Source organism: Passer domesticus, chromosome 6 (genome assembly GCF_036417665.1).
Source record: "Passer domesticus isolate bPasDom1 chromosome 6, bPasDom1.hap1, whole genome shotgun sequence".
Classification (NCBI taxonomy): Eukaryota; Metazoa; Chordata; class Aves; order Passeriformes; family Passeridae; genus Passer; species Passer domesticus.
The window spans coordinates 14,678,521-14,704,727 of record NC_087479.1 but is presented as its reverse complement, the minus strand read 5'-3'; the positions used below and the strand labels follow the sequence as shown (position 1 = coordinate 14,704,727).

Below are 26,207 nucleotides of genomic sequence, written 5' to 3'. Positions count from 1 at the left end.
ACACTCGTCTGATGTCTTTATGTTACTTATTTCTAATGAACCACCCCTTTGTAGGAATAGCTAGGACAAAATTCAGGAAGGCAAGTACCACACTATTCTGTTCGTAGCCCAGTATTTCATTGAAAGAAAACACTTAGTAGCCTTTAACAATAAAAAAGTTATCTTTCTTGTCAATCAATTTTCATTTAATTCCACTTTGACTCCCCAAGATCTAGAAGTGGCAGGAGTCTTTATACTTCATTAAAATGACAAAAGAGACCCCTTGGGATGTTAAATTTAACACTTTGTGTAGAAAATCTTTGTATATTCAAACAGTCCAACAAATAGGACAACATACTTTTGCTCTGCATAAGTTACTGCAGCTCCATCTAGCACAAACAGAACATTTTTTTTTCATACTTCACAACCTTCACCATGTTAATCAAAACGTATTAACCACAAAAAGCAAACACTCCTCTTGATTACCATGGCTGAGCCTGGCTTGTGATGTTTTGCTTTCAGCAACTCATCAAACTCACAAAATACATGGTGCTCATCAGCAATACAAGATACAAACTTTGCCTTCAGATGAAACATAGAAAGTATTTCCTCATAAACACATCTGCTTTTAAATACTGCAGCAACACTGTACTTATTCATAACCCATTCACATGGGATGACAAAGGGCATGTTTGCAACAATGCCCTTTGGAATCTGTTCTTAATAAATTTAAATAAAAGGCAACAGAAGTGATCCTGAGGGTGGGTTCAAAAAATTAAAACAGAGTTGTCACTCAAGCATCAGCTGGATTCCACAAAAAACAAGAATTAGGCAAGCACTCTTCTGAATGCTGAAAAGAAGCTGGTCTGCAAAGCTCTCACAAGAACAGAACTGGATGGTAAAAGTTCTTTTCCTTGCAAATATAAATATGACAAATGGTCATTAATATACCAAAAGTCCAGATGCTGCAGCTGCAATATAAATTAGTACTCAAAATACACTGTGACTTGTTATTTGTGAGCGACTGTATTTTAGTACAGAGGAAAACTCATCAACATTTCTTCTACTTACAGGACAGGCCCTGCTGCTTTAGGAGACCGCCTCGCTCTGCGCCAAGTTCTTGGAAAGCACACGGCATCTGCCCAGGAGAGCGAGCAAAGCTGGCTGCACGGGCGGCCCCCTGCAGCACACGTTCCAAACCCAGCTCTCCCTGGCTCCCAGGCAGTTCTGCCCTGGCTCCAGCCCCGACCGAACCATCCTTTGCGCAGGCAGCCAGCCCAATCTTGTTCCCATTTTCCCATCCCGCTGCCACCCCTGCCAGGCGCTCGGGAGAAAAGGCCAAGCCCTACAAAACTACTCGGGTCTCCATCAGCACCAAGCCCGAAAAGCACCGCTGCTTTCTCAGGCACAAACCACCCGCTTTATCCCATCAAAAATCAACCAGACCTGGGCAAATGAACGCAGTCAAATCGGTGCCCGGACACAGCCATAGCGAGGAAGGAGACAGACCCATGCAGCAGTGTGCCGGCTGCCCACACACAGCCTCCGCCGCCTGCGGGGGTCCGAGAGCGGCCTCCCCGCTGCCACTGGCGCACCCGGCACGCTTCAGCCCCGCCGCTTCCCCCGCACAGCCATCAGCCCCCTCTCCAGGGATCTGCCTTCACCCTCACACAGCCTGGCCCGAGGGAGCCCCACGTCCGCCTGGGATAAACCCGGACCCCGCCCGGGGGGCTGCGAGGGCCCGCGGGGGGAGGCTGAGCGCAGCAGCGGCCGCCCAGCAACGCCTCCCTGCCGTGCTGCTGGCGCTGCCCGCGGAGCCGACGGGGGGCGCGGGAGGGGAAGCGCGGCCCGTCCATCCCGGGAAGGAAAGCGCGGCCCGTCCATCCCGGGGAAGGGAAGTGCGGCCCGTCCATGCCGGCCCTGGCGCAGGGCCCCGGCGGGCGGACCGGCCGCTACCCGGAAACGGAAAGAGCCTCACGCCGCTCGCCCCCCGAACATCCCAGCAAAGCCCCGCCCCGGGGCAGCCTGACCAATCGCGTCCGGGGAGGGGCGGGAATAATCGATCCACGTTGGATTGACAGGTCTCTCTCCCAATGCAGCCGCAGCGGCTCTGTTTCCTCCACTAGGAAAGCGGAGCCACGGCTGGGTTGCTGGGCGGGACAAGTTTCTCTGTATCTCAGCGCTATTGGCTGTAGGTGTTGATTGGCGGCTCCATGCGCCTATGCGGAGGAAGCTCCCCGGCGGCCCGTCGCGCCGTGCGCCAATGGGCGGGCGGTGCGGGCGCGGTGCGGCGCTGCCGGCGGCGGGGCGATGAGCGCGGCGGTGCGGGCGGCGTGGCGGATCGGCACCGGCGCCGCTCTGCGGGGCCGGGCCGGGCGCCCGCTCAGCCAGGCGGCCGGGGACGGCGGCGGGGCCGAGGGCGGCGGCGGCTCGGGGTCGCGGGAGGCGGTGGAGCGGCTGGTGCGGGAGCACCCGGTGGTGGTGTTCATGAAGGGCAGCCCGGCGCAGCCGCTCTGCGGCTTCAGCAACGCCGTGGTGCAGATCCTGCGGCTGCACGGCGTGGAGGATTACCGCGCCCACGACGTGCTGCAGGACCCCGAGCTCCGCCAAGGTCAGCGGCCGGGTCACGGCCGGAGCCGCCTGCCCGGGGCCTGGCGGGGCGCAGCGCCGGGCCGGTCCCCGTGCGGGAGGCCCTCGGGAGCGGCGGGCTGTCTCAGCGCCCCGAGCTCGGGCGCCGTGGGAGCGGCGCTTGTGCCAGCTGTAACTTGCCGCTTCTGGCTCTGTTGGGTGGGCTGGGCTGGGCTCTGTTGCTTTTAACGAGGCTCGATGTGGGGAGAAGGGCCTGGAGCTGGGGAAGGGCCTGCAGCTGTGAGGAGCGGCGGGGGCGGTGTGCGGTGTTTAACCGGGAGTGCCGTGGTGCGAGGCACCGGCGGCCTCACTGCTCTCCACAACTGCACGAACCTGTAGTCAGGTGGGATCGGCCTCTTCTCCCAGGCAACAAGCGGCAGGACAAGAGGACAGTTGTAAGTTGTGCCAGAGGAGCTTTAGGTTGGATACTAGGAGGAATTTCTTCACAGGGTGATCAGGCATTGGGATGGGCTGCCCAGGGAGGTGTTGGAGTCACCGTCTCTGGAGGTGTTTAAGGAAAGATTGGACTTGGCACATAGTGCCATGTTCAGTCATGGGTTGCACTCGATGATCTCAGAGGTCTTTTCTAACCTAATTAATTCTGTGATTCTCTTTGGGTGTTAGTAGGACTGCAAGTGTATGGCAGAGATGTGCCATTGAGGTTGCTGCCCAAAGGCCCTGGTTTGGTTTTTGTGGCCCTTGTAGTGTTCCAGAGGTCTCAGTTATCAGCAGAGCACAGTGGTGTGTGCAGGGTGATGATTGGAGACCTGGCTCTTTGTGCCATGCTGCCTTGCCTGGTCACAGATAGAGAGCCGAATTAAAGACCCCTGAAATGCTTCATTATCAGGTTTTGTCTTCCCCGTGAAGAGTATGGTGAAATTTCACGTATGGTTTGAACTTGCACTACTTGATTCACAGCTGGTACTGCCTGCTGGGATTCTCTTGATAATGTATAAATTTATGCTAATCTTTTGCATGAGAAATACTTAGTGATAGTTTCACCGTTACTGCGCAAGTGGTAGTAGCTATTCTGTATAAGGTTTTTTTTTGCCAGTTGTGGAAAGCTAGTATTCTGTTCTGGTAATGCTTTTCATATTTTCCTCTTCAATGAGCATAGCTGATGGTTGAGGTTTTATGTGGTTATTAGAGAAGGTTTTAAAACAAAATAATACCTGCAAGTACATAGTAATTAGTCATGTGGCATTAACAGTTCTTGCCCATAATACACTAAAATGTGCTGTAAAGCCATGTGCTGACATGTATCAGGTGACTTTGTTCTCCTTTGTATTTGGTGTCATCTGACTACCTCAGTTTTTTGTTAGCTCTTAGCTAAAAGACTGATTTTTCTAGTCCTTGTTTGCTTTTCAATTCACAGCTATAATAGCTGTATAGTATAAAAGCTTAGATACTGGAATTTCTGTGTAATGACACCTTTTGTTAATGAAGGTTGATTTTGTTCAAGTATCTTCCTCTGCCTTTGCAAGTGAACAAATCACGGTAATTTTCTAAACTTTGTTTATGTATCTGAATTTGTTAATTGTACAGTTTGCTAGTACAAACTCTTACCTCTTCCCACAATTCATAAACCAAAAAGGAGGAAACAAAACCCTGAAATCAAACATCAACATTTCACTTTTGGTTGAGGGGGCTTTTGTGAGCCTCTGAATGGGCAGTGCCTTTATAAGTTATAGTCCCTGAGCACTTGACCATGTGAATAGAGAGTATTTTCTTTCTATGTAACTTAAATTTTTCCTCCACGTGAACTCAGGCTTGTGCTAGGCAATGAGAGAGGTTATTGCCCTCCTGGCTACCAGAGCTTTAAACTGAAATTAGTGTCTTGATCAAGCCCTCCAGTGTCTAAGCTACACAGAATGCAGTTACGGAGTGTACCCTTGCACAATATCCTGCTGGTTCTCAGGTGCTTTAAGGAGTTGTTCTGGTCCTTTCCATGCACCAGCTTTGGCACCTGTCCAGCTGTGCAGAGGGCAGCTCATTTTATTAACTGGATCACTGGGCCTGCAAGTTGGAGCAGCAGTTTGTACAGTGAGCTGAGTGCCACAGCCAGCACGAAGAACAGAGCTTTGAAGAGCTGGAGAATGACACAGCCACAGCAGAATTCTTGTACTGCTTCAACTGTATTACCTACTGCACCCTAAAAAGCCAGGATGTGCCTGCTTCTGTGAGTGGCAGCCTCTGACAGAGGAGAGGACAGGGCTGCTCAAAGTTGTAGTTGTCTAAGTTGCCAAGTGTATTTCAGCAGTGACTGCCTGAAGGCCAGAATCTGGCCTCGAGTGCCAAACATTTAGATATGCAGCATGTGAGCCTTTCCTGGGCTGCCTCTGTGAACCTAATCTGCTCTGCATGCATGGGAGGGGGTGTGGAACCTTTAGCTGTGGAAGTATCAAGTACATCAACAAAAGACTTTTCTGCAAGGAGATCACTGTATGAGAGCTGGCCACCAGCTTTATGTTCACCTGGACCTAACTTCAGTGTTTGAATGGATGTGTGCTTATACATTTGTAGTAGGGTATCTTATACATTTGTTGGAGAATGGGTAATTCAGGCATCTGGATTGCTTGTTGGTTTCTTGCCTGTATCTATTGAAGCACCTTATTTTTAGCTAGTTATGGTTCACTTGGTGAAAAATACACTGTGCTAAAATACGGCAAGCTGTAAAGCTAGAACAATTGCCCTGCTTGCCTCTTTACCTTAAAACTCAGATCTGTGAAACTAAAGTTATTGGTACTTCATGTGCTCTATCTGAACTTGAGCTGAAGATACACTTCCCTTACACAAATCCTTCCTGAGCAAAGCTAGTCTACTTGGTCTCCATGGCAATTCAGGTTTCTCTAAGTTGGCTCTCAGCTGATGGACAGTGTTAGACTGGTTACAGTCTAACACAGGCAGAGAAACTTGGGATTACATACTAGAAAATGGGTGTTTAAACTGTTGGGGTATTTCACCCTCAGATTATTTTCATTGCTGTCTCTACATTATCTGCTGCCAACAGGTGTTCTTGATCCTTTCTCCCACCCTTGGCTAGCCTTCCCTTAGTCAAGCTTGTGCTACTGGTACTCAGACTTTGGAATAGGCTGCACAGGGAAGTGCTGGAATTTCCATCCCTGGAAGTGTTTAAAGGCATGTGGATATGACACCTCGGGGTATGGTTTACTGGTAAATGATGGTGCTGAGTTAACAGTTGGATTTGGTGATCTTAGAGATCTTTTCCAGCCTTAATGATTCTGTGATATCCATGAAAACATGTTGTTTTTCTGGAGCAAGTATGGTAGGAATGAGTGTTGCTTGATTTAGTTCTTTGACATGGCCCATCTCTCATTAGTGCTAATGCTGCCAAGAGAGGCTGAGAATTGCTGACTGGAGCTGGGTACCCATTTCAGTAGCTCTTTGGACCAGTCCTGCTTTCACAGTTACATTAAATGTGTTACCAGAGCTGTCAGACTGAACCCCTGACATGTGGAGTGTGTTTTTCCTGAGTAAACAGTGGTCCAGAGCAGGAGCTGCAGCTTCGGAAGTACAGCAAGGAGCCAGTCTGCAGAGAGGGGGATGGAGATCCCTTGGGATGTCCAAAAGGATCACCACAGACGTGCACCCCAAGTGCAGCAAGCACGGCCTGGGCTAACTTGCTGTGCAGCAGTGTCAGTAGCTGCTGCCCTGGGGTGAGGCTTGGGGCCCAGGGGAGGGAGGGTTCACTTTGTGACCTGGGAGAGCCCCAGCACTGAGGCATTTAAAGAGCTTGTGCAGCATGTGGAATGCAGCCACAGATCAAATGGGCTTCATAGTATTCTTATTTTTATCTGAAGCTGGATAGGTCCTTGAGAGTACTATCAGTGCTTCTATGTGTGTGCAGTTGGGTCCCTGAAGAAAATATTTCTGTGAAAGAATTATTGGTGTAAATATTACCTTGGAATGCTCGTTAGCAGTAGGTTTATTATGCTGAGCCCTTGGTTCTAAATTCAGGTTTAGCATTGCAGTATCTTAGGAAAAATAGACCCTATTTCATATCTGCAGTGGCTCTTTGACCAGGCTCATCCTTAGGCATGTCTGAATCATGGAACACAGTTTTTCCTTAAAACTTTGATGGGTTAAATGATATTTAGGGCAGTTTAAGCAGTTTGGAGTACTCAAAGGCCAAAGAGTATTTAAGAAAAGTATTGCTAAGTGGAAGTTGACATCAAAGCTTAAAAGTTCTGCAGTCTAAGGAAGAAACTACAAGTGGTGATGATGGAGGTTAGATGGTTATGGGTTCCCTTTGACCTTGATTTATATGCTAAAGTTCCTATTTTGGGCTTATGAAACATTGGTTGTCCATGCACAAAATCTGGAGTCAGAATAAAATCTCTTAGCTGACGTATGTAGTGGTTAAGAACACTTAGTCACAACAATCTTTTTTTAATATGTTACTGTTATTTTAGTGGATTTTTTAAGCATGTTGTATTTTTCTAAGATGAATTTTTACCTATATTGCATCTTTTATACATTAAAGTAACAATCCCACTGTATATTTTTCTACTTATACAAAAAAAAGTGGTTTAAGTTCCAATAAAGCAAGCATAATTTCCTTACATGTTTATTTTCTTAGCTTGAGTATTTTGGATTTTGCCTTTTTAGTCTCTAGAGACTAAAATGTTTTCTCAGGGGAAAACAAGTTATCTTGTGCTATCAGCTACTCAGGTCTAATATTTGTTGGTAGGGTGTTGGCTTCCAAGGTGAGTGGGCTCTGGTGTTCTGAAAAGGTGCCTCTGTAGGCTTAAGTATCAGCTGATCACTTTGTATTTTTGGGTGGTCTTACATTTGCCTTCTGTAAAGTATAGTTTTAAACTTTAATTCTGTACTTCATAATTGTGACTTGAGCTGTATTTTGTTAAATGAGCACTTTTAAAAAGACTCCAGCCTTTGTGCCCCTCCCATGTGCTGTAAGGTCTGGCATTGAAAGATAAAGCAATTTGAAATTCATAAGGCCTCTACAGGGGCAAATGTATCTTGCAGTTGAAATTGCAGGAATAAGTGTAACTGTATGAGTTCAGTAAGAGTATAAAATATTTTAAAGTCTCTCTGGGAAATATAAAAGAAAGTAAACAGTTCTCGATATTTTTCAATACTTCTCATTTCTGTAATTGATTGAAAGAGTTACGTTTTCTTGTTGGGAGTAAAAAGAAATGTAGTGTTTTTCCAGTTCCTGCTTGAAGTCAGTATAGGAGCTGACCCCATATCTCTCAACCCACATCTTTGAGTTGGGGTGAAAAACAAACTCAACTTTAGCACAGTTTTTTTTCTGATAGTACTCTTGTTACGTAGATATCTTTTGCCTTTATGGGAAAGAAATTGGAATGTCAGTGGTAGAGTCAGGTAGAAGCAATGCATTCCTTTTAAAACACCATTCTGTTAGGAGAGGGGGGGAAAACTCTAATCTTTTTTTTTTTTTTTTCTTATTCAGGAATAAAAAACTACTCCAACTGGCCTACCATCCCACAAGTGTACCTCAATGGTGAATTTGTTGGTGGCTGTGATATACTCCTCCAGATGCATCAGAATGGAGATCTTGTAGAAGAGCTGAAGAAACTCGGAATCCGTTCAGCGCTTCTGGATGCAGAAAAAGACCAAGAGAAAAAGTAAAATGAGCAAAAAGAAAAAAATGCTATGACAGGAATAAAGCAAATCTTTGATAAGAACTTTTTGCCCATAAAGCCTTACATACTTTAGGTCAAGGAAAGCATCTGTTTGAACTGACACCAAGTGAATGTCTCTTAGTTCATGGTAAATGTAGTGATCTTGGTATTTTGATTTATGGGTATTGTGAAAATTTGAGTATAACCACTGCACTGTAAAGCAAATGTTTGTGAAAATTTGTGTTTTAAAAAAGTTCACTTCTAAAAGCACTCTTCTTCATTGAGGTGGGAGTAAACCAAAAGAACTAATAATATTTTTATGGGTTTTACATGTGTGATTCTCTGTTCTTTGATACATGAACCTATACAAACAGCATTTGCATTCCCTTGCTTCTCTTGAAAAAGCATTAAGTAATAGTGCATCTGTTTTTCTGTTTAACTTCTGGTGATAAGATTTCCTGAGAGCCTGTAAAACCTGTGTAATCACATACAATATAGGAGAAAAACAGTTTTCCAACAATATAGGAGAAAAAAGATTATATGAGAGTGCATGATATATACTTTTATTCCAAAGGGTAAAAATAAACAGAACTTGTACAAATACATGTATAGTGGTCATTATTACTTTGTAACTTTCTGATGGCTTTTAAAACTGCTAAGAATTGTGCCTAAATATTTTATAAAACCTTTTCTACCTCTTGCAAAACAGCTTTTCCCCATGCTTATATACTTTGCGTATGGGAGTTCTGTGTCAGTGGTAAAATGTGGGAATTATTTAAGGCTTCAGTATTCTAGCTTGAAATAGTACAGGAGAATACTTCAGTTATTACTGTAATCTCGTATTATTTGCTTGTTATATTTTTTTATATTTGTTGTGTTTCCAAGTGTTTTCTCCTGACTGATGTGCTCAGGAGAACATAGTCTTCAAACATGGGATTTACAGATTAAATGTTCATGTGGGTAAGGTGAGTGCAGCAGAAAGGTTACTTAATGGATCAATACTTTTTTGTGGAAAGTCTCTGAAGTGTTCAGTACCTACCTAACCACATTTCTCTAAATTAAAACAAATTATATTAACCAGTGTAGCTTCAGCTCTCTAGCAATACTGCTAATATTAAAAGCTAGCCAAGCTATTTTTAAATGCAGTGTAATTAATATAAACCAGTCTGCATGTGAATTAGGCAAATGGTTGGAAATAAACTGTGTTTTATGTTGATTGTCTGCAGTAGTTGCTCTTTATTTTAAATGTCTAATGAAACTGATACTACTTTTGATTTGAAGCCTAAGATGTTTTCCTCTGCATGGGATATAAAATGTGTTCTGGAGAAAGAAGAAATTATAAATGGTCAGTGAAAGACAAGAACAGGACTGGAACCTGTAGACAGGAGAGATTTGATGCAAGTTCTGGTTCTAAATCTCTCCTGCCCGCTTGAGCAAGCAGTGGAGAAACTATACTAGAACATTCTGCACAGGATTTGCCAAACTGATAACAGTAAGCTCACTGTATAGTTACAATGCAGTCAGGGGCAGCAGGATCAGATACAGTGTGTGTGTTGTGTGTACTCACTTGGTGCCACAGCAGGTCTGTGGAGGTCTCTGTGTGGCCACTGTGTAGGAGGAGGTTCCACCCGGGGCAGTCACTCGTGGCTGTAAGGCACAGAGGTGTGAGTGCAGGATTTTTTCTGTGTGCCACATCTCATCATGCAAAGCTTAAGGTATCGATGAAAGTTTGTTCTGAGCATTTGAATTCAGGTTAAATTAACTTTCTTATGGCTGATCACGAGTAGGTTTTGCCATTCTGAATGTAAAACAATGTTTTAAAAAAGAAGTAAATTTCAAAAGTCTTTGGTTATTTGCGTTGACATATTTAAGTGAATGTACCCAGTAAACAAAAAGGTAATGAAGAAAATTTAATTATTTTCTGCTTCAATAGTTAACTCTTAGTCTGACTACTAAATAAATCTATTAACAAAAGACTCCCCCAAATTTGCTGTTTCACAGCTCTCTAGTTTTCTGCACAAGCTGAATATTTTTCAGTAATATCTGCCAGCAATTTAACATAAAGGGAACTTCAGCATTGTTAGGTAGTCTTTATTCTCTATGCAGCAAATTTTTTCTCCCAGCATGAGTTCCTGCTTTTAAAAACCATGAAAGTTTTTCTACTTTCTCTACTTTCTTCCCCTCTTCAGATTTTAATTACTTGATTAAACCTTTGCATAATGTACATAGTAGTGTTTATATCAATCTCTGCGTGACTGGGACATGTTCTTGAGTTAGTTACAGCAAGAGAGATTCCATGAAGTGTGTGTGACAAAGCCACAGTGGGGAATTAAATTGGGATTTGTGCCTACATTCCTGTACAAGCTGTACATTTCCAGCCAGTGTGTGCATGAGCAATTGTTCTACATTTATAAAAATGATCATGTTAAACCAGCTGCAATAAAAATAATTAGCATCTTCTTAAATTGTAAACTTCAGATGCTCACAAAGAGCTCTATTTTGTTGTTGACAGTGTTTTCCCCAAGAAACTAGTTCTAGGGGATCATTTTAGAAGATGGGCAGTATTGTGCACTCTGCTCATTGTCCTTTGCTGTCCCTCAAACTAGAGGCAAAAGGGCACATGTGCTTTCAGTCTCAAAGGGATGCTACAGAGAAACTGATTTTTGAGGAAAAAAACCCATGCTTCTCTTGAGGAGAGATTTGCACCTGCTTTTCTCATGCTCTTAGGCAGTGGGACAATGCCACTGACAATACCTGAGTATGGGGTGATTACCAGTGAGGGTGCTGAGCTCAAACTGGGGACCTGGTGCCAGCTGGAAGGATCCATGAGGAATGCTTGGTCAGGAGGATGTGACACGTTCCGTGGAAGAAAGGGTGACTTTTTTCTCCCCAGGAGGAGCAGCTTGTCACAGGAGGTAAGGGAGGGGATGGGGAAGCTGCTGCAGCTGCTTGCTCATCCTGGATTCCTCTGCCATGGAGTGAAGACTGAAGAGGTAACAGTGGTCAATAGCATGCCTTGAGCAGGCCAGCTGAAGTTGCTGAGGAGAGCCAAGAGCAAAAATGGGGACCTGCCATTGCCATCTTTGATGAAGAGAGAGGCAAAACTGCCTGGTCTTGAGCTGGGTCTGCTGTGGTAAGGATAGGGCAGGTGGCAGGGCTGTGCAGGAGCATTGCCACCTGCAGGACTTCTATGGATCAAGGTTGGGAGTGTGGAGCTGCCAGTCCCATTCCTGCTCTTTGTGTTCTTGTGTGTTGTGCCAGGCAGGAATTCGGGCTGCCTGCTCCTCTGGTAAGATGCTGCTGGATCCGTCTTGGTTGGATTGACCTGCTGAGAGCTTACAGTGAGATACTTGTGAATGCATGTAAACTTATGTGGGATTGTTATTCTGTTACAGGGTTGCAGTATGAGTGTCTGCCAAACTGGGAACCATTACTGTAACTATTTACATTTTATTCTGAGGATGCCCTTGGTGTTGCTGCTGTGTTAAAAGGCCGTCCTGTGTGGACCAACTTATCCATCAGATCGTACATTAAGACAATCTTTTCTAGCACTTCACACCTCTTTGATATGAAACAAGGTGCTTTGGTTTAAGGAAATGAGATTGTTCATATTCCAAAGCTGATCTACTGTCTTAAACCTTCACCAAAGCAGGGTATAACTTTCTATGCTCTTCTTGAACTGGTCCTGGTTAGGAGCAGAAGGAAGCAGGTTGCAAACACTTGCTATTGTGCTGCTAATTTTGTGTTGGGAGCATTAAAATCAATTACCACAAAAGTTGTTTTTCTGAGAAAACAGCTGTTAACAGCTCAGGGCATATTAGCAGGTTACACAGCAAGTGCATTTCTCAACCCTAATGACTTGCCTTAATTTCGCTACCAAATGTTTGGACATGGTCATTATTCTTCATTGCTTGTCTGCACTGAAGAAATAACTTTATACCATCTAAATGCCCTGAAACTTAAGTGTCTTTATTTTAGGTCTGACATGTAGGCTTATTTTCATCTTCTCACTGAGTTCTCTGGTTCTCTTTAAAAAGTAGTCTAGAAATCTTTGGCAGGAGTTTTCTGGGAGTCTGTCAATACTAACAAAGTGCATGGAAAACAACAAAGCTTGAGAACAAGAAATCGAAGAATTGTAGCAAAGAAAATCTCTCCTGAGCTGTCACCAAGAATCCCAGTAAGACCCTGGCAGTGCCTGCCTCTAAGAAGGGCAATATTAAAAAGCAGAGCTGGCAGCCTGATCAATAAATCCCTGTCTAATCTGATTTGCATGCCCCTTCTGCAGAAACCAGATCTTCTTACACAAGTTTGTTCAATATCCATATTACAGGACTGTGGAAGAAAAAAACACTCATTAGTTACAAGGTACATGTCACCTGTAAGTTAAGGAATCTGTGAGCAAAGGTGGAAAGACAATAAGGAAAGGTAAAGAGAGTGGAAAGGGTTTGCATTGTTTATGGTGCTGGGTGAAGGGCTGTGGTTCATTATTTGGTTTTGGATTTTCCTTTGGGATGCTGCTTGTTTCATTTAAAAGCTATGTCAAAGCACTGCTGTCTGATGTGACCTGATCATGGCCTCACTGATTTAACTACTTGAGATCTTTCCTGGAATCTCCCAGGGAAAGCAGGTTTTAGTTACACAGAAAATAGGACTAAAATGGCTACGTGGATTCAGGTTTTATTTTCAACAAATTTTTCCAATCATCTGGCTTCTTGTTATGCCTTGTTTTTCTGGAAGTAAGGGAGGAGGCCAGGAGCAAAGGGTTTCGGTTAGAAGGACCATGGTACTCCATAAAATCCATGGTAGTCATGGGGTGTAACTGAGATGAATGCACAGTGCTGTATGTAATCAACAAGCATTTGTATCTTTCCAGTTTTCAGGATCTCATCTTAACTGGACCATAGAAATGCTAGCAGAAGAGCAGGCTGCTGGCTTATACTCCCTTTTTCAAGAAGAAACAAAACCCTTTAAGGTGCAGGTGGTGATGATTTATAATTAACTAAGAAGAATCCAAAAGACAAGTTCAACATGAATTTTGAAACAACTTTACCACTAAAAGATGTTAATTTAGCAAACAACAGCAAAAATTAATTTTTTCTTTTCATTGTTGCAACAGTTTTACACAAAAAGCCATGAGACTGTTCCTGCACATGTATGCAGGCATGTATGTCTGTATTTATAGTTACATATTGTCCCTCCTAGCTTAAAACTTGTAGAGGGACCTACTTAGAATCTTCTAAAGGTCAGCTTCTGTAAAATTTTGCCAGGCATTTAACAGTAAATTAAGTTAAAAGGGGCTTTGGATGGGTATTGAATTAAAAAAAAAAAAATCATTGACTGAAACTTTTTTGGCTTACATAAGCCCAGCCTTCAAAATGTGAAAGATTTTCTGTACAATTTAGCCTCAAAAGAGTGAAACAAATCTTCACTTTGCAGACTAAAGGGAACTAAAATACAAAAGTTATTTGTTACTTGTGTGATAATAGCTATAGAGAGAATAAAGTTTTGGGGCTTTTAGTCTTAAACTTATGATCTAGTAAGTGAAAACCACATACTTTTACAGGGTGTAGCTCAACAAGCATTTTTGATCTTTCAAATACACACTACAAGGAGGATCTTTGAATACTACTTGTCAGACAGGATTTCCCCATTGAATGGTAATACTATGAAATCTATAGTTTCTGTTCTTTTCATTTGTCTAAACTCTAAACAGCTCTTCAAGTAATTTTTTTTCCCTGAAGAAAATATTGGTATTCTCTGAGAAGCAGCACATTTTGATTACTTCAAAGAGGATGTCCTCCATGAAGACTGGATACATATTTAAACCTTCGCAGCTCAAGAAAAAAGCAGATTTAGGGCTGGTATTCAAGAATGCTTTGACTCCTGATTTAAAAAAAAAAAATATATATATATATATATATACAGATTCTAGTATTCTTCAGTATTTCATTTATTTACACATCCGTGATACTTCATGAAAGACAAGAAATAGAATATGATAGGAAACAATTGCAAAAATATGGATAGCGCCTGAAAGAAAGCGAATAACGGCGCAGGTAGATGGCAGAGGAAAGCTGCGGAGGCTCCTCCCGGGGAGATGCTCCGGGGCCGGCTGCCGGCGGGCGGCGAGGCCACCCAGGAGATGGTGCTGTTGGACCGGGGAAGCGGCACAGCCCTGACCCAGAAGCATCTTTCAATGCGGTCCTCCCTGTTTTCCATCGGTGTTGCATTTTACTCTTTGGGGTTTTCTTCTGGGAGAAGAAGGTGTCGGTGTTAACCAGGCGCGTCCGGCGATGCCGCCCGCCGCCAGCCAGCCCTGCGCCCTCGGTGGAGATGACGGCAGTGCTTGAGGGCGATGTTTTTCGCCGGGACCGCGCGGCTGGCGAGGCGGTAACGCCGAGGCGGGGAGCAGCTCCACAGCCCGCTGCCCTCACCGGAGCCGCCGCCTGAGCAGCGCTGTGCCCCGGCCGGGCGCCCGCGGCCCCGCCGCCTCGCCTGGGGAGCAGCACGCCCGCTCCGGGGGCTCCTCGGGGACGCGCCGGCTTCCCCGCCGGCTTCCCTGCCGGCTTCCCTGCCGGCATTCCTGCGCCATCCTGGGGCGGCCCGTCCCGCACACGTGCCGGGCCAAGGTAAGCGGCGGGCGAGGGGCAGCCCCGGCGGGCGCTGGGCCGGGCCCGCCCCGCGAGGCACCGGCACCTGTGGGGCCTGTGGGCGCCGGGCTGCGGGCCCCCTGCGAGCCTCGGGGGGCAGGATCGCGGGTGGCAAAGGGGAGTTTGGGGTTCTTTGGGTCCGGAGTGTCTCAGCAGAGCAGGAGGGCAGAGGGTTGTGGTGACGTTTTCTGTCGATTTACTGTTTTATTAGCGTCCTCCCATCTCGTTTGGCTCAGAGGCTTCAAAGTTGGCCAGAAAAGATCGGCAGGAGCTGGAACAGGTTAGTGGATGCTCTGGGAGTAGCTGGAGCAACATGAAGGCACCAGACTGGCTACTTGAGGAATATTTAAGGGAAGGGAACATCAAGGGCCTTTCCCCAGTTGCAGGAGTGCTTCTGTCTCTGAGTATGTCTGCATGTGTAACCAGACAGTGACCAGGGTTTTAAATGTGGTATAAATCTAATTCCCCACTTCTCCAGCCTGAGGGCTTTTTTATCTGAATGGGTACAACCAAAATAAGATCTTTCTACATGCAGGCAGAGATGCCAAAAGCAAACCTCCTGCAGGTATCTGGGTGGGTTACAAGCCCTCCCTAACTGAAGCCACCACTGTGCTGTGAGTGAACCATTTTGAGTTTGTGGCACCCATTTCTCTGTGGCTGAAGTGAGCATGGCCAGTGGTGGAGGTGATGTGGCTGGTGAGGTAGGAGCCATCAGAGAGAAGATGCTCTAACCTCCTTTGGAGTAGAACCACTGGGGAGACCAGTGGTGGAAGGATTGAGGATTATGTCTGTGGTACTGCATTTTAGTCCTGTCTTTCTAAATCATTGACAGCAATTCAATAGCCAGTGCTAGGATTCTATTTTTTTTTTTCTTAGCAATGAATGATTTAAAGCTCAGCCGACATTTTGTGGGGGCTTTTGCTACATGAGTAATAATTTGGCATGAGCTGAGTAGGGAAGCAATCTGCTGTCCAGCCATGTTTAGGTGTGTCAGCAGAAGGAAACCAGAAGAAAATACTAAAGAACAACAATTCAGGAAGGAGTTTAAGAAGCCCAAAGCAAGCCTGTTCAAATTCCTTTGCTTTTCATGTGAACTTCAGGTACAGAATCACAGAATCACAGAATCTCTAGGTTGGAAGAGACCTTCAAGATCATCGAGTCCAACCCATCCTATCTTATACCTCAACTAGGTCATGGCACTAAGTGCCACATCTAGTCTCCTTTTAAACACATCCAGGGATGGTGACTCTACCACCTCCCTGGGCAGATGATTCCAGTGTTTGTCCACTCTTTCTGTGAAAAACTTCCTCCTTAGGTCTAACCTGTATCTCCCTTGGCGCAGCTTGAGACTGTGTCCTCTTGTTCTATCTGTTGTTGCTCGGAGAAAGAGACTGACCCCCAGCTCACTACAGCCACCCTTCAGGAAGTTGTAGAAGGGTACAACTTCAACTGTACAGTTCAGCTCACTCTGCCAAACTGTCAAGACAAACTTTTCAGGCAGGAGCTGGATGTTCCTTGGACATGAGAAATGAGTGCTCTGAGCAGGAGATGGCTCAGGGCTCAGGTCACAACTTTAGCATCGTCCCTAACATCTCTGTCTCAAAAAGATAAGCTCTTCCTACATATTGAAGAAGAGTCTCAGCAGGCACCAGACACTTAAGTTACACCCTTTGTTTTAGGGACCATTTTGCACTGAGCTCATGGATGAAATGAAGTGCTTAGGATCAGCACACTGACTCAAGCCTTGGAGACCTTTCTGCTCTGAGACCCCAAACCACCAAGCTATAGTGCCAGGCCTCCTTTCACCCCAGAAGCTCTGCAGTTCTTTCTGAGCCGGGAACCCTGTCCCAACAAGTGGAAGGGTGTGCTCTCTTCCCCCCTAGTTCCCTGCTAGGTGCCCAAGTGCTTAATCTGAGATGGGCAATGATGGCTTGAGCTCCCTCCCAGGCCGCCTTTCCATGTCTGGAAGAAAATACTTTGATCATTGCACTGTTGCAGACAGGCAGTTTCCAATACCATGTTGCTTCTGGTATGGATCACACACCCCAGGTTTGCCAGGTACTGTCCAATTTCTGCCTTTGGAAAGTATTAAAAAAGGGGTAGGTGTCTGTTTTCCCAGTTTGGGCCAGAGCCATAAGTCAGTATGAAATTTCAGATCAAAATGCCACCTTATTTAGGTGCCTACATCCTGATATCCTGATTTTTGGTTCATAATCAGTATGCAGAAAGGAATTCAAGACAAGATTGCATCTGTAGCTGCTAGCAGACATATTAATGCAATAAAGTCCTGCAGCTTAGTGGGAAATAAGTACAAAAAAGTGTTTGAAATTTCAGGGCATCTGGGTTTTGGTTGTGGTGGGAGGATTTGTCACAAAAGCTCCTGAGGGAAGAGAAGAGGAAGACGCCATGAATTCCACTTAAGAACAATAATAGAGTCTGGAGGGCATGCATGTTGCCAAAAACAGTAATACTGGCCAAACAAAGAGGAAATCAGTACAACTGAGTGTCAGGGAACCCTTCCAAATCTGAAAATCTAACCTTAGCTTTCCAATACATTTGTTTATTAATTAGTGTAAAGACTAATGAAAGGGAAATAAAAAGGAGGTATGGTGACCTGCAAAATACTAGAGTTATAGAATAAGTGTGCTTCAGGTGTGCCAGTCAGAAGAGCTGGAATTAACTGCAAGTTCAGAAACTGGATCACTGAAAATTAAAGGCAGAAATTAAAGAAGATAAGGCCATTGCTGAGAATCTAAATTATTTGTTTGCAGTGCTCTTCAGTGCAGAGAATATCAGAGTGATACCTACTGGGACTTGCTCCTTTCTGGTAATCAAGATGTGTCAGAAGGAAAAGCTGGAACAAATCGATAATTTAAAAAGCAGCAAATCATCAGCTCCAGATGGTATATTGAAAAGTTTTGAAGGAGCTTAGTATGAAATAGCTGATCTGCAGCAAAAATATGCCTTTCTTAATTAAAAACAGCTATTTTGCCAGAGAAGTGGAAGGTAACAGTTGTACCCAGAGTTGAAAACAGGATTGAGATAATTTGAGAAAGCACACTCTCTATATCCAGATATATGCTTCTGTTTTACAAGCTGGTTGAAGAGAGAATATAAAGCAGGGAAAAAAAAAAGAAAAAGGATAGTATCTAAAGAGCAAAGCTTCTGCAGGAAAGAGTCATGCCTCATCATTAATCTGTTTTAACTCCAACAGGGACACGCTCATAATGGGCAAATAAGAGGGAACCACTGTGATTTAGATAAACCTCAAAGGACCTTTGTCCTAGGCAGGATACTGTGAAATAAAGAGAGGGGAGCTTACTGTAAATCTCATGTCTGATGAGACTGTGCAGGGCTGCATGTCCAAAGGAACCCTGACCACCCTTGACATCTCCATGCTGCATCAGGCCTGTGACTTGCTCTTGTTCTGTAACAGTGTTATCCCACCCATGTGATGCCAAATCCTGCTCTCAGCTGTCCTGGGAGGTGAGAAACCAGTGAGGGGATGAGTGACCCATTTCCAGCCTCTGAGAAAGCTGAGCAGAGGTTGTTTCTGTGTGTCTGTCAGGCTCACAGGTCTGAAAAGGTGAACACTGGTGAGAAAGGTTACACACTGCTCTTACATTTTAAGCCCTGCAGAGGATGGAGAGGTTGCTGTGGGGAACTGCAGGAGGCAGAAACTAGGAGCTGAGGAGCACCAGTGGCAGCTGTGGTGGGAAGCACTTCCTTCCTTGGTGGGTAGCATCTTTGTGGTGAAGGCAAGCATGGGGAAAGAAAAATGTGAACAAAAACATTCAGGATCCTCCAAATTGTTAGGTAAGGCAGAGGCTGGCTGGCTGAATGCTTTTTACTACTGTCACTCCCAAGAAGCAGGTCTAGTACTATTTAAAAAATATTAAAGAAGGAATTTGGTTATAGCAAAATAGAAAATGAATATGACAAAGCATCTAATTTCAGAAAAAAAAATAAGAGGGAATGTATTAATTTTCCCTCCCAGTGCTATGTGTGAATTAATTAAATACAATATCAATGCCAACATTGTTTAACAACAACCCTGTATGTTTATAGAGAATACTCTGGATGCACTGAGAGGAAAATCCATACCTTTTCCCTTAGAGGGAATCCATAAGAATCCATACCTTTACCCTTAAAATCATAGTTTTTTCCTATCATAATTTTATGCAAATTGGGACTATTTGTGGACTCCTTATTGTGTTCTTTGTTCCTACATCCTGCTTCAAAGGTATTTCCCTGCTTCTATTCTGTCAGTGGAATTGACAAACTGACCATGTCACCATGAAAAAAATCTCAGTAGGATTTTGTACAATAGCTTAAAAAACCCAAACCACCAACCACCAAATCTTTAACAAGTATTTAATGTTCAGAACCTTTGTTAATACGAATGTGCAGTTTTCATCAACTTCAACCAGAGGTTCTTTGCTCTCCTAGGCAGACTACAGAACTACTACTTTCTCATTTGTTTTTTGCCTGTCAGTCCTTCTCTATTTCTTCTGATCTTTTCTATTTATTCTTCCCTCAGTCCTAGGGTCTTCCCTTCCTTGCCTCACTCTGACAGGTGTGTGATGCTGCTGTTGCTCATCTTCTTCTATACCTGCTCCTGCCTCCTCACAGCCTTGTCAGCTCACAGCTGTACCAGCTCTGGTGCCCAGCCAGAGTCAATTATGCCATCAGAACTAATTAGAAGGCACAAGATGCTGTGCCTCATTCTTGAGATTTGTACATCTCACCATCGCAGTGTGCTCTGATGATTAGGAAATACTGATTTATAGTAACAAAAATTATAGCAAAAAAATAAAAAGAAATTAAGTGTTTCTGGGCTTCTGGAATAACCCTGCTGTTTTTCTCTTTGGTCTGTTCTGTGCAATTATTTTTGTGTTAATAACCTCTAGTACACAGTACTTCTAGGATGTCTCTGGGTTTGGTGGGGAACAGCATCAGCCAGGAAAAACCTGGAGAACTGCTGCATTTATGAATAATAAACTAGTCTGTAGATTTAGAAAGGTTGTGTTTTGCCTTTTCCTTTGAATTTTCTTATGCAGTCGCATAAGGGAGGAAAGGATGGTGCAGAGGTGCCCAGGACACTTTTAAATTAGCTAATTTAGATGCAAAGTCAGTTTTGCCACGGCAGCATGGAGCAGAGCAGCATGGCTGATTCACTCAGTTCCCCAACAGTCCCGAGGGTCCCACTGCTCAGCTTCTTCAGTGCTCTTTTCTGCAAGAAAAGTCTCCCCTCTCTGATGCCATGGGATGCTGTGGCTCATGTCATCACACAGTAATTCAGCTGCTTGATGTGACAGTTTGCTGATATACAGGCTTGTGGGCTTTGCCAGCTGCAAGATCCACAGTGGAGTTGAATGGCTAACGCTTCAGGGTCAGTAGGTTTGGGTCCTTTCTTTCCATTTATGAAAACACCCATAACTGTCAAAGCTCAAGAGAACTGAGACCCTACAAAAAACCTGAGCCACTTGCACATCAATGCCATCAGCAAATGCTTCTTTGAGCTGGTTTTCATGTCTGAGACTTAGACCAGCATGTGGTGATCTTGTTATTTCTACATCAGCAGAATAGCAGACAGCTCTGACATTTCTTCCCTTACCCAAAACTACTTTGGGCTAGATAAAACAATAAGATCTCAGTGATGGTTGCCCGGAGCAGTTCTCAAAACTGCTTTATTCATCATTAAGACAAAGAAAATTGTCCTCAGTTGCAGGACTATGGAGTAGGAAATAGAGTTTATAGACTCCCCCCAGTCTTGGAGAAAAGCTTTGTGTTAATTATTGTTAATGTCTTGTGAACTCCTCTAAGATGTCCAAGTTGTAACTGTTCACTGGGTTCCACTTAGCAGAAAAATACCTACATATTTTCTGATCATCCTGCCAGCATAAGGCAAATTGTAACTATACAGTTTGTGGTTACTTTTTACTAACCCCAACCCCTTCCCCAAGGCTAAAGGATCTTCAGTCTGGTGGGCAAGTTGTTTTTAATTTTCTACCTCACAAAAAAAGCTGTAATAGGAGAGTGTGACTTCAAATCTCATGTTGAGGAGAATTTACTTTATAGTTTTCTGTTTGGGGAAGACAAAGTTAAAAGAAAATTAAACCAGATTTTTCTCATTTTGTCTGGTCAGCTATTGTGAGTTGGTTTTCCTGAACTGCTGAGTTCAGCTGGAACTTTAGGTGCTTGGTCTCTTTGAAAATTAGGCCTGGGGCTTCCAAATCCAGGCATAGGGCCATGCTGGTTTATATAGTAACTGGCACAGAGGATGAAATACAGCCTCTCTCTTTCAGAGGGATCTTCTCACTTCAAGGACTTCAGGGACTATGAGTACTGAGCCCTGGCTGTTTAAAGTCCTTTCTGCTTTGAGGTATTCCACCAGGGAGTGCAGTCTCCAAGTTTAGCACAAAATGATGCAGTCCCAAATAGGACACTGCACCTGAGCCCCCTCTAGATTATTATTTGACACTATTATTTTTTTCTTGTGGAGATCATAAAGAGTGCACGATGAAGTCCTACAACATATTTTCTAAAGAGTACTGGGAACTGGTATCCTGAGAATATGACAGGAACCTCTCATAGATAAACCTTGAGGTTTATTAGGTAACCAAATCCATGATTCACTGCAGTGTAGTGGGGTTGATAATCAACTTCATTCTGTTCACTGTCCTCCTTTGACTGGAATTTCAAATGCTAAATCTAATCTGACCACTGTAATTTTTAACTCCTGCTTTTTATATGTCCGCTTTTAGTTGACCATGCTATGTTGCCATCTTGCTTTTTTTTTATTTGGATGTGTCCATTTAGATCTTCTGGAAACAAGTTTTCTCTATTCTGGCATGCAGAACTTTCCCAGCAAGTCCTAGAGATTGATTTTGGGAGACTTACTTGACATTGAGATCACATACTGGAGGATGGTGGTGCTGAACTATAATTGGTTTCTCAGAGTTGATTTTCTCCTCTTATTAGTTCACAGAGCAGATGAGTGATTCACTCACTTAACTCTAGATTGGTTCATGAGATTGAAGAGCCTGTCCTTGCACTCATATTTTAAACATCTCCTGCCATTTCTTTATAAACAGCCAGTTGAATGATACTGAATCTGAACCCAAAGTATTTATTTTCTTTACCACATTGAAGCACAGCTCAGAGCATCCAGAGTCTGGTGTAGCTGCTAAGAAAATACACTGCTCCAAACATGCTGCTTTTGTTGATATGCCCCACTGGAGCTCAGCAAATGTGCATTACCTTTATTACCATGATAACACAAGCCCATATGCTTTCTGATGAAATTCAAAGAGGCATTTACATTTCTCTTCTGCTTGTAATTAGGGCAGAGCAGACAGGAGGAGACCCTGACCTTTTATATCAGTTTGTACAGGGGCTGTGGTCATGCTGCCAGAGCAGGAATTGTGAGACTCTTTAAGCTTTGTTAATGACTCTGCTGGAGATGCTTCCTCCAGGGCTCAGGTTCTGCTCCCCTTATACCAATGACTTAACCTAATTTTTTTAAACAATGAGCTAACATTAATTAACCCACAGAGCAGAGTTTGTCCTCAAGCCTGTTTCTGCAGTGCCAGTGACAAGTGACCAGAGACACTAGGTTTGCTTGTGCTGTGTGTGTGTCCTCCTTGGGAAAATGGGGAGCAAGTGGTGGGATACACATGCTGAAAAGCACTTTGCTGTGGTGCTGCTATGTCCCAACCAGTGTGTAACACCTGAGTAGGCTTTAACAGGAGTTAGGCAAACACTGGCATGTGCATGGAGTTGTCTACATGTGAAATGGCTGTCTGTGCTTTGTTTATAGTCAATGGTGGTCTGCAGTCCTGCTAGAGTGGCCCAAAGAGGTGTTCAAGCATCAGGGATTCCATTCAATTGCTTAAACATGTCTGGTGCCATTTGAGATGCCTTGGAATAAGTGGAATATCCCCGAAGCTGAAGATTTTGCACAACACTTTTGCTGTCCTGGAAGCTGCAGGCCACACCAGACACCTGCACACAGTCAGGTGGGCTGCTTGAGGGTAGGCTGAAATGCTCTCCAGGGTCTGCTCACTGTATCAGCAAACTCTGCCAGAGATTGCAACCTGAACTCAGCACTCACATGTAGACACCTGGATGGAAGCACCTTCACCTCCAGCTGCACCCAGTCCCTTATGGCTGAAGATACAGGTCTGGCTCCCAGAGACATTTAAAGTTAAATATGTAGGAAATGTAGGAAAGCAGCTCCAGAGGCCAAGGTATTTAAATACCTATTTTAATGGCTACTATAGGAGCAAAAGAAGTGCCTTCTGAAAATGCCTTCCATCAAACTGGCTGCAGAGGGACACCAGGTATGCAGCTGTTTAACTTGCAGGTTAAGAAAGTGAAAAGCATCCCGCCTTTAGATGAGGTGTAATCCTTTTAACTCCCCTGACCCAGAACAGTTTTCTCCAGTTACCTGCAGGAAACACCATACGGGAGACAGTAATGATATTCTGAACCTCAGGAGCATCTTGAATATTTCTGAACTTGGCAAAGTGATGTTGATTTAGAGATAGTTGAGTTGGAACTGAGCCATGCACAAGCTAAAAACTTACTGTTTTTTCCTTTTTCCAAATAACATTTTGCACCTTTGCAGACCAAAAGACCTGTGGAAATGAGCATAGTTTCTCATTCTATTTCCCTCTGCAATTTGAGTCTTCACCACCTGGGTGGCATTTTCTTACCCCTTTCTCATATTTTCATTCTTTTTGAAAGATGAAAGGACCACAGTTTCACTTTGGTTGCTCTGGGAGGCATACAAACCATGATGGCTGCTGTGGGATTGATTGGAGAAGTTTAGTGTGGGAGTAATGACATTTTCAAATTAAGGCTGGCTGACCCAGATGCTCTTTATAGAGGTATCTCATTTAGAAGCTTAAGTGAATTATATGGCCAAAGTTTTAAAAGGAGATGCGAGGGGAAAAACTGGGACAACTAAAAAAGTGCAGCAACAGTGAAAGTCTGAGAAGTGCAGTAGGCTGTGTATAAATCCACAATTCATCACCCTGGGGACATTTGAAAGTGGAAGTAATTGTAGAAAAGTAAAAGGTAAGTCTTCAATAGATGTTGACTAAGTTAATTCAGTGGGATTAATTTTACTTACATCAAGAATCCAACTCTCACCAGTGTGGGTTGATGGCTCTGGTGAGAAGGTAATAGTGTCAACTTGCTATATCATTAAACAATATTATTTTGTCTCTATGATTGTCCAAAATCTCATACTTTTTGTCTCTTTTGATTTAGCTTTTGATTAGATTTAGTATCTAGGTGGTGTGAATGACTGAAATTTTGTACAGAGTCCTCTTATTTATTATTGATTTCCATATGGAAAAATGCACATTTATATATCAAGTAGAGTCCATAAAGGTATTGGGTTGAAAGAGCTGAGCAGATCTTGGCAGTGAGCAGTTTCCTCAGGATCACTATTCTGTGCTTAGATCCTTGCAGAGGGGCTTGTGTATTTATTTGGACTTCTAAGGAGATCAAGCAACAAAAGGACACTGACACTTTGATGTGTGTTTCATGTGATGCCTTGTTGATAAAGATCCTAAATGACCTTGTAATGAAGAGAGGGTCGAAACAGATGTGATGCCAGGAACAGTTCCAGGGTGCTGCAGTCCAGCATGGGCAGGGGATTTGCACAGGAGCCTTGTGGCAAAAGCAGGAACAGAATTGAGATCCCTGGGTCTCATCTCTCCATAAAGACCAGGCTCCCTAGGCAGTCACCTACACACTCCAGGTTTCCCTTCCCACGTGCTGGCTGTAGCAGTCAGGAATGCTGCATAAAGCTATTTTTTCCCTGTGCAAACAAACTGCAATGCCATCACTACTCGATCCACTGGGTTTAGGGCACGACTGCAGCGTGAGCCCAGAAGGGAACTGCACTCCACTGGGGCCAGCCAGTCGCTGCACTCGTGTTCGTTTGAGGAATCCTCTCCTGCTGGATGCCATGTGCTCCTGGGAGAGGCTCTGGCACCCTGTGGTCAGCCATACCTAGTGAAGGACCCAGCTGTGTCCCTGTCTCTCATTGTCATGATCTGCAGCTTGGAACAGAGCAGAGATTATTTTGCTGGATGAATTGTATCCAGTGTTCTTTGGGGAAGCACCTGGGAGGTATCCCATCCTAGAGAAGCTGCTGAAGGCAAGTGCCCAGAGGAAGGTGACAGGGGTACTTTTGGCATCCTGGAGTGGGAGATAACTTAAACAGGTTTTGCAATGTAATTGAAAGTGTGATACTTCAAGTGAATTCCTCCATCCATGTGCCTCCCTCAGCTCAGCCCTGTGTACTTTCTTTTTTCGAAGCAGCACCTATATCTCTTACTTTCAAATTTCCATAGGCAAAATTTGATTAAAATAACCATAAATTAAGGACCTCTGCCTTCATGTCCAATTCTACTGCTTCTTGTGATTGTTTGGGTTGATTTTTACCCTCCCTTTGCTCCTCCAGATGCTGTCACAGCTTTAATACATCAGTACCAAACGTAGGCAACCTCAGTCAGTCATCCTGCCTCAGGGCAGCAGGTGCCTCAGCAGGTGTTATTTGCTGGAAGGAGAGATTTCACTTGGGTTAGGCTGATGGGAAGAACAGCTGATTTAAATAAAGAATTTATTTATTTGGCAGTGGGACTAGAGGAAAATGGTCCCGTGCATATTTGGGTTAGCTAATGCTGTCAGCAGAAAATGTCCATCTTTTGGAATTCATCTTATAAGTGAACCCACCTTCACTATTAGTTTGGATCATGACAGGAAAAGAAACTCCTATATAGAAGACACTTCTTGTCCTTAGCTTATGTAAGTCAGAGCTATGGCTTCTGGGCTCTCACTGAATGCTTCCTTTTCTCTGTACTTTTCCAGTTCATTTGATGCAGTTTTGAATTGTGGGTTGTTGGAGGTTTTTTTAAGGTTTTTAAAAAAAGATATATTAATTACACAAATGCTTGGTGGAGAGCAATGCTCATGTCAAAAGGTTTAAGCTTTGGGTTTAATTTGGATGAATGCCTGAAATTTAGCTCTGAACCAGTGACAGTCTTTGAATATATAAATAATAATATCCACCTGAGATTCTGGTCCAAAGCAGGAGCAAGACTTTTATTCTGTTCAGGTTCCTCATCTCTGCTTATCACTATAGCAAATTAGGCCTTTTCAGGCAGGCAACAAGTGGTATGACTAACAGCCTTGTAGTGCTTATTCTTTCTTCCCAGCAGTTTCAGTGAGAACAGCCAAGGCCTGGCCATTCCAGCCAAGGATTTAAAAAAAAATATATATATTTTTAAGGACTCTTGCAAAT

The 26,207-nt window shown here is 44.0% G+C and overlaps 3 protein-coding genes across 4 annotated transcripts in view; 2 read left to right on the top strand and 1 right to left on the bottom strand.

Annotated features, from left to right (window-relative positions):
* The window catches only part of SYNE3 (spectrin repeat containing nuclear envelope family member 3), a 75,540-nt gene extending 73,582 nt beyond the window's left edge, over positions 1-1,958 (bottom strand). The window contains exon 1 of the mRNA XM_064423477.1: positions 1,426-1,958. Coding sequence (XP_064279547.1) covers positions 1,426-1,492 — 67 coding nt within the window. The 5' untranslated portion in view covers positions 1,493-1,958. The remainder of the gene's footprint in view (positions 1-1,425) is intronic.
* A 288-nt stretch (positions 1,959-2,246) lies between these two features.
* On the top strand, positions 2,247-9,455 carry GLRX5 (glutaredoxin 5). The gene is made up of 2 exons (XM_064423478.1): positions 2,247-2,590; positions 8,063-9,455. The coding sequence occupies exons 1-2, from the start codon at positions 2,290-2,292 to the stop codon at positions 8,239-8,241; spliced, it is 480 nt and encodes a 159-aa protein (XP_064279548.1). The 5' UTR covers positions 2,247-2,289; the 3' UTR covers positions 8,242-9,455.
* Positions 9,456-14,394: 4,939 nt separating this feature from the next.
* Positions 14,395-26,207, top strand: part of TUNAR (TCL1 upstream neural differentiation-associated RNA) — a 157,502-nt gene continuing 145,689 nt past the window's right edge. The window contains exon 1 of one of the 2 annotated variants that reach the window (XM_064423473.1): positions 14,395-14,863. The gene's annotated coding sequence lies outside the window, so the exon portion shown is untranslated. The remainder of the gene's footprint in view (positions 14,864-26,207) is intronic. The other variant, XM_064423471.1, reaches the window with a different exon arrangement.

Coding starts and splice junctions, on each gene's coding strand:
- GLRX5 (XM_064423478.1), top strand. CDS start 2,290: ATGAGCGCGGCGGTGCGGGCGGCGTGGCGGATCGGCACCGGCGCCGCT. Junction 2,591..8,062: donor GGACCCCGAGCTCCGCCAAG/GTCAGCGGCCGG, acceptor TTTCTTATTCAG/GAATAAAAAACTACTCCAAC.